General features: G+C 37.8%; 2 protein-coding genes and 1 long non-coding RNA gene across 3 annotated transcripts in view; all 3 read left to right on the top strand.

The window, feature by feature from the left end:
* Window positions 1–16,157, top strand: part of LOC148982117 (uncharacterized) — a 252,742-nt gene that overhangs the window by 234,477 nt on the left and 2,108 nt on the right. The window contains exon 2 of the long non-coding RNA XR_016155240.1: window positions 15,675–16,019. This is a non-coding gene — a long non-coding RNA (uncharacterized LOC148982117). The remainder of the gene's footprint in view (window positions 1–15,674; window positions 16,020–16,157) is intronic.
* LOC148982118 (uncharacterized) lies at window positions 5,849–7,933 on the top strand. The gene has a single exon (XM_089128951.1). It carries the CDS (start codon window positions 5,910–5,912, stop codon window positions 7,908–7,910), a length of 2,001 nt encoding a protein of 666 aa, XP_088985077.1. The 5' UTR covers window positions 5,849–5,909; the 3' UTR covers window positions 7,911–7,933.
* Window positions 8,466–14,745, top strand: LOC120491086 (uncharacterized). Its single transcript, XM_089129326.1, has 8 exons — window positions 8,466–8,479; window positions 8,568–8,713; window positions 8,803–8,907; window positions 9,039–9,167; window positions 9,269–9,355; window positions 10,015–10,238; window positions 10,489–10,648; window positions 14,333–14,745. The coding sequence occupies exons 1-8, from the start codon at window positions 8,466–8,468 to the stop codon at window positions 14,509–14,511; spliced, it is 1,044 nt and encodes a 347-aa protein (XP_088985452.1). The 3' UTR covers window positions 14,512–14,745.

Consider the following 16,157-nt stretch of genomic DNA (forward strand, 5'->3'; position numbering starts at 1 on the left):
GTCAAAGAGACTGTAGGGCTGAGATTAGGGTTAAAGGGTAAAAAAGTGTTGTCTTAGCCCTAGAGCCCAGCGCTTTCGGTATGTCACTTGGGTAGGGCCCAAGGGTCAGCTTGCTGAATTTGGGGCCCCTGGGACCTTTCTGTCAAAATCCCACTTGCCCATTTAATGACTGTACTTGCCATAGTGGTTTCGTGGACACCGCTTAGCAATGGCCTTGCGACTAGGGGGGCAACATTTTTCATCTTGCCATGGACCCCTGGTGCGGGTGGGAAAGTTTGGTGGCCCTGGGACCTCGTTCAATAGTCGAAAGGTTGAAAAAGGCTGAAAAAAAGCTAATTTTAAAACTGACAGGGGTCAAAAAGGTCAAACTAACGAAACGAGCTGCCATAAGGACACGGAAGGTCACAGGACCCCGAAACTTGGCGAGTTCCGTCGTCTAGGGACCTTGAGTCAGGCCCCGGAGTTTGAGGGCCCTAGCCGCTTTCTAAGCGTTTCCTAACCCCCGTTCGTGATGAGCCTATTCATTGTGGATGGCGACAGAAAAATGTCTGATTCTGATGAGGGCAATGAGACAAGTCCTGGCTCTCTACACCTCTCCTGACCTGAGCTATGGACATCCCACGTAGCACATATTCCATTGTACTAAATAGTGGGTTCATGGACAGTGGAATATCCACGGTTGTGCGCATCTGTCTCTGTGTGGTGTGTTAGGACAGACAGCGAAATCTCTTCAGTTTTGTCGGACTTGTATGGTTTAAAATAAAAAAAAAAAAAAGTTTTTCCCACTTTTACATAAGTGTCTGAAAATTGTGTCCAACATTATTTAGTAAACACAGCAAGAGAAAGTATCCTGTCAATTGTATCCTAACCAGGGGTGTTACTGTCCCTCTGTGGAAGTGCAGCATATCTGTCCATCATGAAAAACAAACTTTGATAATTTTTTTGCCAAAATTTAATCTTCTTGTGTCTTACATTTCTGACATCAGTAATGTGCTTGCTTCCATTTTTAATGCAGTAGATAGGCTAGGATTTTTTCGTCTATTATAGGAAATAAACTCGTATGAGCCTAGTAAAATATTTTATTCATTGTAGAACTGAACACCACGTTCACACCATGTTTACAATACTTTAATACACAACACTTTATTGGAGGATACAGCGTTAAGTTGATAAAATAGCATAAACTATGTACAAAAAGATTAAAAACAATGGATCATCAAAATACATTTACATTTATTCACCACTGCTGAAACCACACAAATGAGTGCCACAGAATCCCATCCTAACTATGATACAGAAAACAGATTTGATATTTATATTATTAATGATTATTATAATTGTCTTGCTCTTTCCTGTACATGTCTCTATCATGTATCATGTTCTTATTTTTCTAAACAGTTTCTGTTCAGTTACTGGTGTACCCTAACTGATGAAAAGAAGATGTGATCAGTCACTGGTGTTGATTTTTCTCAACAGACAGAAAAAGAAGTGGTGACATCCCATTCTTCAGTATTCTACTAGTAATGACTCAAGTGTTACTAAAGACATTTTCTAAAAGTTACTAAAGTTCACCAAAAATCTCAAACGGTTGCACAAATCATGACTAGATCATGTAGTAACACTTGAGTCATTACTAGTTAGTTCCAATGATCTTCACTTTATAATACGAATCCAAATAATTAGTAATTCCCACAGAAGTATCTAATAACACTTTCATCTGTGAGCTATTACTTACTAATTCGTTAATAAGAGTTTCTTTTAGTTAATAGTAGTTACTAGATTGTTAATAAACTTTTTCAGTAGTTCTCTGGGAAGTATTAAAAAAATTGTAGTTATTAATTACTTAATAGTGAACTACCACTTTCGTCTGTGCGCTATTACTTATTAGTTCGTTAATCAGAGTTTCTTGTTAGTTAATAATAGTTACTAGATTGTTAATATTGTGTTACTCATTAGTTCTTGTGTACCCAGATAGCAATTACATTTGGCCCGGATCCGTTTTAAGCCCCTTGCCTCCGTTTTTATCTTAGAGAAGTTTTCTGATTGTGAACCAGATCCGTACCAGATATAAGTTTCAGCTTAAACATTCTAGCTGCCATCAGTTCAGTATTTATACCATTTTACAGATCTGGCCCAGATCACTTTTCCGATATGTAACTGAAAGACAAGCTGTGTCTGACACTGATTTGGTCCAGAACTGCAATATGAATCTGAGCCGATACTGTTTTCACACTGGTGTGGCCCGAATCTGTGATACATATCTGAGCCGACTGCATTTTAAAAAGGGCTAAAAACTGTTCTGGCCCATATCTGCAAAACGAATTTGAGCCAACACTGTTTTGACAGAGACTACCTGATGTGGACCACATCCGAAATACTTTTCTCAAACTGTGTGAAGAACTCCGTGCAATAAACATTTTCAAAACAACATGGTTGTCTGCATATTTTTTTTCTATCTAGAGCATGAGATAAATGTATTGTCATTAAGCTGAGCAATATTATTCGTGTTTAAAAACTATACAGCAAAATTTTGTGATGCTATAAGGTCCGTTACAGCACAGCAGTTTGAGCTCCGTTTTAGGTCCGTTTCACGACAGCGCCAAGTGAACGTTGGGTCTCGCTTGACTGTCGTCTTGCAGATACGGTCCACATCCGTACTACGGACTTCAGCCAGAAGCGCCCAAAAAAAAAGAAAAAAGATATCATCATCAAACCAAGCTCAACGCAGATTTAACTGACCTGCTAGGCTACCACACGTAAGTTTTTATGTGTTTATTCTATGTGTTTATTATGTACATCTATTTGTATGTGTTCATTCTAATTTACTGTCTATTACTTAAAAGTGCAAGTGAAATGCTGTTTGCTTTATAGATAGCAGTTACAGGCTTGTTATAGTATTTGCGAATCATAAAGTGTGTTAAAGACGCATCTGCTATAGCCCTACTGCGCTATACAAATAGGGTGTAGCACAGAATAGACCCGATTAGGATAACCAAACCAACTTTTTAATGGCATATATTTGCGTTAATGTGCTGAATTTTAAAAGGTAATTAGTTAGGATGCCCAGACGTCCCCGCGGTTTATGGGACAGTCAGTCCCCATTTTTGGTTGCCTCCGGGAAAATTCAGAAAAAACTGTTACCTGTCCCTGTTTTTTTTGTTTTTTTTTTGGAAGATGTATTTTAATCAGATTTACAGTCAAACTAAAAATGTCCCCGTTTTTTCCAAAATTTTGGGAGTCCCCGGTTTTCGGTCTCGGACATTAGCTTTAGCCGCTATGCCGTTAAAGCGCTGATAATTGCAGGCACACATTCGTGAAAATGACACCATTAATTTTACACCTTGACCGACCATTTAAACACTCGCTTGATTGCTCCCAGCTAGCCATCATCTAGCAGTGTCAATCACTGATGCCACAACCTGCAGCTTCTTATCTTTTTCATTTTTGAGCACCACTATTTGGATTGCTGAACATTGCAGTTGCTTGGCTGTTAACAATTAAGTTAGACACTCTCAGAAAAAACTTATTTTTGTGTTTTAATGGCAGTTGGCAAACTTAACGGTGCATTAACGGTGCCACCTCTCAGAAAGACAAACCTAGCAATAACATTCGAGGACGTAGATCAGAATACGTCACGATGAGAAATAAAATGATTCGTCAGATTTCCCAGCAGTCCGTGCTTTTTTGTAAAAATGGAGAATAAAACACATAGTCCAGGCAAACTAATTAACTCATTTTGGATCCAAATTTTTTTTCTGCATAGATAATTTCTATGAGGTGTCAGACACTGGCGTAGGAACCGGGGGGGGGGAGACGTGTCCCCCTCAATATGGAAAAATGCGGCATGTGTCCCACCCAAAAAAATCCATACCTAACCTACCACAGGAACAAAAACTGTACATTTGGAACTTTTATTTTTAAAGCGCGACAAAGAAGATATACAGTTTTGCCAGCAAGTCAAACCCAGAGTCATAGTTAGGTTAAACCATTAAACCTTCCCATTTCATGTTTGAATAATCACCATTCGCTTCATATATTTCACTCATCACCGGAGCATCTGATTGGTAGAGAGAAGTTAACGTTACACTAGAAACGCACCAGCTTTAAACTGGAACCTACATGATTTATCTAATCTGACAATGTTATTTTTGTTATTAGCTCCATGTTACTTATAATATCACATACCTTTGTTTGCAGTTTGAATAAATAATAAACACAGCAGTTTGAACTCTTCTTCACTTTATTATTATACCACACATCAGATCTCCAAAATCCCGCGACCATACCAAGTGCGCATGACCCATCTACGGCAAGCCTCGAGGGGAAAATACATTGCATACACACATACAACGAGTGCTAGTACATCATTACCGGTGTTAACAGACTTTGTTGGATTATGTCATTTACAACCCAAAAAAGTCTGTTACAATAATAATAATAAAAAAGATTTTGAGGACAGTTACACTGTATTGAGAAAGTTGAGAAATAATAATATTTTAAACAATAATTGTCATTATTGAACCCGTGCTCTTATTTTGTTATTGATTTCTGAGCTTTGTCATTATTTTAGCAAATAATTTATTTTTATATATTTTGACACAGTTTGTTTTAAGAAGTTTCAAAGAGTTAGTAAAAGAGTTAAGTAAAAGTTAAAACTTTTTTATTTAAGTAGGCATCTATTTTTTAATGAAGTATTTATTTTGTATTAACACTGTATTCATTTATAATGTATCATTATTGCATGACATTTGTGTCAATAATCGTCAAGCACAGGTGACTTCACGTAGTGGGAGGGGGCCCCAAAACAGACCACCACTGCATGTACCACATCACCAAACTATGTTACTATTATGGTGGTGGGATAGACGTTGATTCATAGTGGCCAGTATGTCCCCCCCAATGTCAAAGACGTTCCTACGCCCTTGTGTCCAGAACAACATAGCCTACTAAAAGTCCTAAGAAATCCTAGTTGAGCAAATATGTTAATTTGTCATCAATCCGAAATGTGTGCCAGCCAGTAACAACACACCCCATATTTGCATATTACAATTAATTTTCAAAGACACTTGTAATAAAAAAAAATTAAAATAAACAAATAAAATACTTTTCATGGGTACTTTCATAAAGTTAATTTTGATAGGAGTAAAGGGAAAAAAATGTGTATTGTCGCCTGGCCTTATTGGCACACATTGGATTGATGATAAATTAACATATTTCCTGAACTAGGATTTCTTAGGAATTTTAGTATGTTGTGCTGGATGTTAGTCTGTCGTAAAATGCTACTTTGCCTGGACTAAAAATAAATTAATTGTGATTATGATTTTTTTTTTATTCATGGCCAAAGTATGTTACTGAAATCAAACATACATTAAAGCCTTTTGAGCCTTTTAGCCTACATAATTTAGAAATACATCTGAATGTACATGCCTCCAACCTTACACTGAACAAAGACCATTACCACTATTTTTCTCATTTAGCCTTCCCCAATTACAATTAAACCTTACAATTACAATTTTGTTATTGGTATTTTACTTTCATTTTCTTGTAAACAAACGTGAGTCTCCTGAGTCAGCCGTTGATAGATAGATAGATAGACAGACAGACAAATAAATGTTATACTTGTTACCAAATCTTTATTTTTGATAAACCAGACAACTTTTCCAGTCACATAATAAATAAAATTAAGCAAGACAACAACTTACAACATACTTTCCATTTCTTTTTCCAGATGCTGAAAACATGATGCAAACTGTTGAGACGAAGGTATAATACTCAGATTTTCATTTCAATTTCAAACTCCATACTTTTTATATATATATATATATATATATATATATATATATTTTTTTTTTTTTTTTTTTTTTTATTCAATTTCCATTCGAGATCGTTAGGCTACCTAAATGTAAAAAATGAATAGACGCAAGACACCTGTTTCCAGTTCAGCATTGAGGAGAAGAGCCAGGGTAGACCTTAATAGAAGGTTAATTGATATCGGCCAGGAAACACTTGCAGCCACACTTCCTCCCAGAGATATTGGGTCTCCAACAGATGATGTTGCAGAACTTGAAAATGAAATCATGGAAGAAAATCTTGGATTAGATCCAATGGCAGCTGTTGTGTCTGACCCAGAGGATAGATCTTATTATCAAGATGATAGTGATGTAGAAGAAGTATCTGACTGGGAGGAACCAGAAAAACTCATAAATCGCCTTTCCAACTGGGCATTAACATATTGCATTTCCCATATCGCACTTTCGGCTCTCTTGGCAATATTAAAGATCCACCACTGTGACTTGCCAAAAGATGCACGAACTCTTCTTAAAACAAGAAGAGATTATTCTGTTAGGGAGCTCTGCGGTGGCCTTTACCACTACATTGGCATTATTGAGGCGTTAAAACATACCCTTTCCCAGTGGAAAGACAAGCTTGTCGATGGATGTTGTTTATATCTTCAAATGTCAGTGGATGGCCTGCCACTTTTTAAAAGTTCAGGTCTTCAGTTGTGGCCCATTTTAGGTAGATTGGTTGGAGTACCCATGAAAGAACCTGTAGTCATTGGGATGTACTCAGGTATAAAGAAACCTGATTCATCTAAAATGTATCTCACAGATTTGGCAAATGAACTCTCACAATTACAGGAGGGGTTTACATTTGAGGGGAAAAGGCTCACTTTAAAAGTTCATTCAATGATCTGTGACGCACCGGCAAAATCCTTTGTGAAAGTCACAAAGGCTTTTAACGGTTACTATGGCTGTGACAAGTGTATTCAGAGTGGGGTGTACCTCAACCACCGCATGACATACCCCCTCATGAATAGCCAAACACGGTCTGATGAGGCATTTGCCAGGCAGGAGGATGAGGAACATCACCATGGTCCTCATGCCTTCACAAATGTACATTTTGGTTTGGTGTCCCAAGTCCCACTGGACTACATGCACCTGGTGTGCTTGGGGGTGGTAAGGCGCCTTATCTTTCTGTGGATGAAAGGTCCTCTGACTGTCCGTGTACCAGGGAGAGACGTGGAGAGAATATCCAGAAATCTTCTAAGCTTAAGACCCCACATTCCTTCGGAATTTGCTAGAAGGCCAAGAGCACTGAACGAAGTGGATAGGTGGAAGGCGACGGAGTTCCGTCAGTTTCTCTTATACACAGGGCCGGTGGTGTTGCGCGAGGTGTTAAGACCTGATCTATATGCAAACTTCCTGCTGCTGTCGACAGCCATGGCAATGCTGGTCTCCCCTTTCTTTGCCAGAAAGTACAACGAATATGCCAACAGCCTCCTTCATGCTTTTGTGGAACATTTTGCCCGCCTGTATGGAAATGATCAGTTAGTGTACAATGTGCATGGGTTGACCCATCTTGCACAGGATGCAAAACATTTTGGCAATCTGGATGTTATATCATCCTTTCCATATGAAAATTATTTGCAAAAACTCAAGGGTTTTGTACGCAAACCCTCAAATCCCCTGGCCCAAATAATCAGACGCCTGTCCGAGGGATCAAATGGTGGTGTTACAAGTGACCAGCCCATCAAATTGTGCAAAGAACATGCCCGAGGCCCTATACCAGTACCAAACTTGATCTGTCACCAGTATGATGAACTGATATCAGAGAGGTTCACCATGACCACAACATGTCGAAACAACACATTTCTGATGGGCAAAAATGTGTGTCAAATTATTAATATAATTGACTGTCACAGTGATATCACAATTGCCTACAGACAGTACGGGATGGTTGAAACATTTTTTACCTATCCTTTTAATTCAGACATTTTAAACATTGTGATACCAGCTGACCTAGGCCATGAGATAAAATTCTCCAAACTGTCATCTTTCACACAAAAATGCATAGCTGTCCCTTTCAATGAGGCAATGGTGGTCATACCATTGTTTCATATGAAGGACTAGAGACTTTTTCTTTGGAAATCATAGTTCAGTTCAGTTATGTATTTTTTTAATCATCTTTTTTTTTTTACACAATGATTTCTAAAAGACATTTTGTGGAGTAATTTTCCTCGACGAGGACATTACAGAAGTTGTGCCAAGGTCATGGGTTAAAGGTGATGAATGTTTTTGGCCAACATTCATTTCTGAGGAAAAAACCCAAAAGGCCATAAAGAGGCATGAAATGCCAGGCCCTGGCTGGAAAATCTTCAAAATAAGAACACTCTTTGAAAAAGGTAAATAAACAAACAAACAGGGTAATTCTATGTCTTTACATGTTAGAACAACAGTTATGCCTTACTTAATTTATCCCTAATTATTTCCATATCTGTCTTTCTTAATTTTTATTTTTTTTCATAATAGTAGATGACTTCAGTAAGGCAAGGCAAAAGCTGAAGGACTACAACAGAAATGGAACGACAGTCCTCCAGTCAGAGGATGAGAGCTCAATGACAAAAAGGAGAAGAAAAGTGACACAGTATGTACATTATAGATAATTGTTGTATTACTGCAAAAGCTATGGCTGGGGATGGGTTTGTACAAAAAAAAGCCTTTGTTCATGCCTGCCCAGTAAATGACGCTATTGCCTTGTCATTACAATTTGACCTCTGTCTTCACCAGTTACCCAGGATTTGAAAACGGCAGTACTGACTCTGAAACTGAGAAGACTCCAAAAAGAAGACCAGATTCTCGGCCTCGGCCTCGGCCTCGGCCTCAACCACTCGCTATTAGCGCTACCCTTCCTAGTCTCCCTCCAGCCCCCCTCTGTAAGTTTTGATTGCCAACTGCAACAATGTACAGTCCTGTGATTTGTACCACTGCAATATGTTGATTCACGGTTTTCATTTATCAAAAGTGGACATCGCAGTGGACATGGGTCAGGAGTCTCTGGACAACACAGGACAGGAAACCTTTACAGACATAAGCTGGAATGTGAGGAGGGAGTCAGACCCCTTCAATGGTAGGAATCGTGCTCTGTAGCAAAATTACAATACAAATGAAAGTACAAAGGTGATGTTCTGTCCTGTTAATTTCTGTCCTTGTCTGACAATCTGCCTCTCTTGTTATCATTTTCCCTCAATGTTCATCTAGTAATCAATAGCTCAGCGCACCAGTCAACACCACCACCACCTCAACACTCAGCGCACCAGTCAACACCACCACCACCTCAACACTTGAGTCCAGTGTTTGACATTAATATGGGCTTCCCCTATTCACATGGTGACTTTTTCATACAAATTTAGTACATGTGTACAATAAATATCCATACTTTTTTTTTCTTGTTTTCTGATTTTAACATTTACATACCTTTCCTCAATTAGCCAGCGGTGGTGGAGAGCCTGGAGGTCACCTCCTCTTCAAGCCAACTTTCAGAGTTGGCCATGAAACAGGGCCAATTCCTTGCACACGTAAGAAATAAAAAAAGGAATGTTAACAATGTTTACAACATCTATATATATATATATATATATATATATATATATATATATATATATATATATATATATATATATATATAGTAGCTAATAAGAATCTACAATGTAAATAGCCATGAAAATAAAGGAAACGCATTGAAGGTGTGTCCAAACTTTTGGTCTGTACTGTATATATATAAGTATAGTACAGCTGTAGGTTGATTTATTGACCATCATTGTGTGTATTATTTCCTTAAAGGGATAGTTCACCCAAAAATGAAAATTCTATCATTGTTAGCTCACCCTCATGTTGTTCCAAACCTCTATGTGTTTATTTGTTCTGCTGAACACAGAGGAAGATATTTGGAAGAATGTTTTAATCAAACAGATCTCATTCCCCATTGACTATTATAGTAGGAAAAAATACATATGGTAGTCAATAGGGATTGAGATCTGTTTGATTAAAACATTCTTCCAAATATCTTCCTCTGTGTTCAGCAGAACAAATAAACACATAGAGGTTTGGAACAACATGAGGGTGAGTAAACGATAATAGAATTTTCATTTTTGGGTGAACTAACCCTTTCATGTTTAAATAACCTGAGTCTTTTCTCCAGATTAACACATTTTTTTCAACTTTCACAATGTTTCAGCGGCTCAGCTACATGGCCTATTACTTTTGGAAAACCTAAAGCAGCAGGTTGCCCAACTCGCCACCACCGTGAACCTGCTAATGGCCAAGGTCAATAACGGCCTCCAACCAGCAGCCTTTGAGTGGTCCGGGGAATTTCATTTCCCCCTGGAATCAGATGCAGAGCTGGACCGCTTTGAGACCTGGCTGGCGGACCCTGCCAACGATAGGCAGAAACATGCCCTTGTAAGCATATTCCCCCAATATGCTCTCATTGTATTCTCAAGACACTTGTATCATCTTGTACTAAATCTAATTAATCTAAAGTAGTATTTAGTGCTACAATAGTCTAAGCTCTTTATGATGATGTAATTTGAATGTTATGGATAAAACCATCATCCAATTACCCACATGTCTTAATTCTAAAGAAAAAAAAAACTTTCAAAAAAGTGGCTTACCTGTTTAAAAGGTGATCCAACTATCTTCATGCCCCTAGGTGAATACCCTGTCTGCTGTCGGGGGTGTAGATTTGAAGAGGGTGACATGGAATATTCTTTCATACATGTTTTCCTGCCCCCTGTCTCGCACGATTAATTGGAAGGGTGTGAACAAGAAGAGGGCCTTCCACAGGATGGCATCACGGACCCTCCTCAGCCGTAAGTATAGGCTATTGTTTCAAATGTCCTAAGTGAATTTATATTTATTCACTCAGAAGTCTTACAGATTACTCAAATATGTAAAATATAGCAAGGAGACATTTTAATTGTTTATTAATAAAGTCAAGATGAAGTTGACGATGCTGATGCTGACTCGCGATCTTTGCAGTAGTGAATGCAGCAGAGAGAAATGCACATTTAATTTCATAAGCAGAAAGCACTCTGTTTTCTTTCGTTTTGAATTGATCTGTTTAAAAGTAGATATTTCAATATAGATATATTGTTCAGGTCCGTGAATATGCTACCTTACGCTGAGTTTCGGTTTGAGACGCGCTCCAGTTCACAAGCCTGCACCTCCGGGACGTTATTATCTATAATTGTCAGCTATTTTACTTCTTTTTATTCAATCCAGACAATTGGTGTATTAAACATTGATTAAATTTAAGATACAATTAATTAAAAACGAAATTCCCTTTAAAGAAAGGCTTTGTGTCTTCTGTGTGAGGTCTCTGGAAGTTTTAAAGGAGTCTTGTCACTTCTGTAACATTGCTTTTTCCTCAAATGTGAACGCAAAAAATAAAATAAAATGAATATTTTATATTCTGTGCAGAGCCAACCCTTCTTCATCTGATTTGCTTAGTGTAATTCACAGAATTACAACTACAAAAATCGTTGCTTCCTAAAAGTTAAAGATTCTTTTTGTCACGCATGAATGTCTATTTCCCTAATATTAAATATAAAATGCATGTGCAGACTGATATTTTTTCTAATTTCCTTTCAGGGAGGAGCCTATGGAAAAACAGACGTTTCAATGCATTTTCTGAGAATGTATTTTTCAAGTTTTGACTGCAAATGTCATGTCCATAATGCTGGAATTCCTAAAATTTTAAATAATTTATCCTCAACTAGTTTTGTGGTGTGGGTCTACGTATTTTATAATGTTAACTTCAAATAATAGGCTACTAATAGTAATTTAAATATGTGGTAGCATTGGACTGGATTAGCCTACTTTTAAATAACAGTAACAAGTAATAAATAATGTATAACAGTTTGGAAGTAACCAGTGTTGTGCAAGTTACTTCCAAACTGTAATACATTATATTATATATTACTTGTTACTGTTATTTAAAAGTGATTCATACCTTACAATATTACTGTCTCAGAATTGTAATGCGTTAAATTACTCCTGTATAACGTTTGTGTTACTTTCACCAAAATAACTATCAGAAGTAGAACTTAACGTTGGGGATATGCGATATGAAACCAAAATCGCCACACTCAGATCCACGAACCTGCAGAATCGCGACGTACCCCTCCCAACTGCAGCGTTATCCTTCCAGATCCAATGCTACCTTATCTTTAAATTAGGCTAGTATTATTTGAAGTTAACATTATAAAATACAGACCTACACCACAAAACTAGTTGAGGATGAATGATTTACAGAAATGATAAATGACATGACATTTGCAGTCAAACTTGAAATTTTAATTCTCAGAAAATGCATTTAATATACCAATATAGAAACGTCTGTTTATCAATAGGCTACTCCTTTAAAGGGTTAGTTCACCCAAAAATGAAAATTCTGTCAGTATTTACTCACCCTCATGTTGTTCTAAACCTCTATGTGTTTATTTGTTCTGCTGAACACAGAGAAAGATATTTGGAAGAATGTTTTAATCAAACAGATCTCAATCCCCATTGACTACCATAGTGTGTATTTTTTCCTACTATGGTAGTCAATGGGGATTGAGATCTGTTTGATTAAAACATTCTTCCAAATATCTTCCTTTGTGTTCAGCAGAACAAATAAACACATAGAGGTTTGGAACAACATGAGGGTGAGTAAATACTGACAGAATTTTCATTTTTGGGTGAACTATCCCTTTAAAGGAGTCCAGACATAAGAAAATACCAGTCAACACGTGCGTTTTATATGTTAGGGAAATAGACACGCAAAAACGTTAAAGGCAATACATATTTTGTAATTCAGTGAATTACACTGCGCAAATTCGACGAAGAAGGGTTAGCTCTCCACAACATAAAATATTCATTTTTATTTTATTATTCCTGTTCGCATTTATGAGGGAAAAAATAATGTTACAGACGTGAGTTCTCTGTTATACGGACGCGAGCGCTCTGAAGCGGCACAAAAGACTCCTATAAAACTTTCACAGACCTCAAACAGAAGACACAAAGCTTTTCTTTAAGGGAATTTCGTTTTTTATTAATTGTCTCTTAAATTTAACCAATGTTTAATACACCAATTGCCTGAATTTAATAAATAAGAAGTAAATATAGCAGACAAAGACTATTACAACACGGATAGGAGGCGCAGGCTTGTGAACTGGAGCGCCTCGTGAATCGAAACTCCAGGTGTATAAGTAGTCTTTAGCTTATTCACAGACCTGAAAAAAAATATATCTATATTGAAATGTCTAACTGTACACAGAACAATTCAAAACGAAAGAAAACAGAGTGCTCTGCTCTGTGCATCTCTCTGGCGCATTCAGCCTACTGCGAAGATCGTAAGTCAGTCAAGTTCTTTATTAATAAACAATTAAAATGTCTCCTTGCTATATTTGACATATTCATAATCATTGCTTTTTCATCAGCTTTTAGGTGCTTTAATTATGTTATATGAACGCGTCGCCACCGCATCAAAAACATGATTGCGATGAAAACATGAAAAATGCCACCTAAACCTAACTGTTTACTACGGAAAGAAAACAGAACGAATAGCCTAATGCACATATGTTGATCTCGTGAATGTGGTGAAGATCTTATCATTGCAATGCAGTCTCTCTAATCTCTAATGCAGCAGACACGAACGTTAGTTTCGTTGTGCAGTGTAACGTGCGTCATTGAATTCCTAACGAGTTTGGCAAGTGTCCAGATAAACTCGCGCTGTGATTGTTCTTTGATCGCTTTCTTTCTGTTTATAATTCACAATTTAAATAAGATTTGTTTTTCATCCTACTAAAAGAAACAATGTGAAGTTGATTTTTAATCACTGCCTGACTTACTGATACAAAAACAGTATTGAACGATTTTAAAGTGAAATATTACCTGTCTGAACTTGAACAACACATCAGCTCGATCCGGCCAGCTCTTGGCAAGTTGAGGAAAGCCGTCGGTGAAATGTTTGAAAATTTCCAGAGAAAATAAAATTAATCCATTGTTTCTTCAGAGGCTCGGTCGGACGAAGGAACTAAAAATAGCCTACTTTTGTGTTCACGTGTACATCCGAACATTGATCAACGACCATGCTTCGACTGCGCAGCTCCGTCTCGTCTGTCACTGAACATGGGCTGGCATATGCAAATATTTTGGGTCATACATATTAATGATCCTGACTTTTACGTCAGAGTCAGTATTATGTGGAGATTCGCCTGTTTTTCAGGGGTCTTTTACAAAAACGAAGTAAGAAGGAGAAAATAATGATGTTTCAGACTCACTGTATGTCCATGTACTGAACTCTTGTTATTTAACTATGCCAACATAAATTCAATTTCACATTATAGGGCACCTTTAACGAGTAAAATATTACTGAAAATCGATTAGTAATGCCTTACACTACTGCGTTACAGCAAAAAGTAATGTTACTATAATGTATTACTTTTGTAGCGCGTTACTCCCAACACTGCACAAGCACAACCCTGCTAATCAGTAATGCTGTTTTCCAGGTGCAGTGCGCAAATGTGCACTGACAACAACTGCAACAGAAGCAGAAATCTGGAGGCACGCAATTCGGTGGTTTGCACTTTCGGCGGACAGGAGCGGAGGGCGCCAGGAGAGACTGGCGCGTCAGCAGCAAGAGCAGCAATTACAGCTGCCACTGCACCCACACATTGATTTTGTTTAAGTGCATGTTTTTTTTGTTTTTTGTTTTTTTTTTTGTTAATAGCCTGTGCGTTTTTTACCCGTTAATTAGGCTATATGTTTGTTGTTGACTGTGTTCTTTGTTTATTGTTGACTTTGTTCATTGTTGTTCATTTTTATAATTAAATCTATGAATTCGTGGTCATTAATTCTGTGTTTCTTAACTGTGTTCACTTTGTTTTAGTATGCGTTTTAATCATTAAAACGATTTAGTTCAGCCATAGCCTAAGCCTGCATTTCTCCAACTAGCCTTTATCAAGTCAAGTTAAGCTTTTTATTATAGCCATAGCCTTAGTGAAAAAAAAAATTCTGGACATTCCACAGACTGTGAAAATGTAGGACTATGTATAGCATATAGGTTACTCAATGCCGAAAATAAGGCAAAATGACAATCCAGTGGTGATTTAAGCAGAATCGTAACACATCCGGCACAGCTCCGGTAGGCGGAATCGCTTCACGCACCCGTTACGCATCTGTAACGGGATGATCAGGCGGTGCTGGATCGGCGCTGGCACATATCCGCAACAACCCCTAAAAACAGACCAGAAACGGCTTCGGCCCGATGTGCGTTTGGACTCAGGAACGAGTCCGTGAGGCGGAAGCGGGCCAGACCCGGCTTTATCGTTTTGCGATTGCGGCCCTGTTCCGTTACAGCGTCCAGTGGCTATCTGGGTAGTTATTCACCAACCGTATTCTAAAGTGTTATCAAAAATTCGTATATAAGGTACATGAAATAATATGACACAATCCTGTCACTTTTTGTTAAATTTCAGTTTTATTGATCAATAATAGACATTATTAATAAGTAGCCTAAAAGGTAAAATAAGCTCATACAAGTCAAGAAATAAAACAAGTTAAGATTCAGTCAACAAGTCAGCAGGCTACAGAACAAATCTAAATCAGAACAATGTTTTAAAAAGGCGCTATCTTTATAAATAAACCACAGATTTGAGCTTTAAACAACTATTTTATCAACTTTTAAACTCTTAAAATTACATTTCATGACAAAATAACAGTAATATTTATTAATATTTATAAAATTTCGCGGACTTTCTCCTCTGCTGTTGACGCAACCTACTATGAAAAGCGCTAAACAAATAAAGGTTTTACTTGAAAAGCGCTAAACAAATAAACGTATTACTTGAGGGCAACAAACTGCTTTTATCAAGTTATCGCGAGAACATATTTTGATCAGGCATACTACTGGCATACTATGGGGTCCTAAGGTGGGACTCGTCTCTTCAGGGGGACCCATCTCTTCACCACACCGGCGACAGCCTTTCAACCTGAGTCAAAAACCAGTGAACGTAACTCTGATTGGCTGAGGCAGCATATCGTCATAATCCAACCTGTAACGTCAGCCACTCTGATTGGCTGAGGCAACGTGCCAGGCATGTGGCGTGTTTTTTAAGCAGAAAGTAACTACACAGATATTCAGCCTGCTTCGCCGTCATGATCGCTGGGGAACCCATCTTTTCCTCTAAATTGAAGGTAAGTTCGTCCAGCTTAGTGAATTCTATGTCCATGTCTACTTATAGTTTTTGGTAGTTTAGCGTTTTTGTCTTAAACTTCACAAATCGGCTGTGATTACTGCCGCGAATGTCCAAGGGTGTTAACCTAACGGAACAG

This window comes from Pimephales promelas, chromosome 3, assembly GCF_988280905.1.
Source record: "Pimephales promelas chromosome 3, fPimPro1.hap1.1, whole genome shotgun sequence".
In the NCBI taxonomy this organism is placed as follows: domain Eukaryota; kingdom Metazoa; phylum Chordata; class Actinopteri; order Cypriniformes; family Leuciscidae; genus Pimephales; species Pimephales promelas.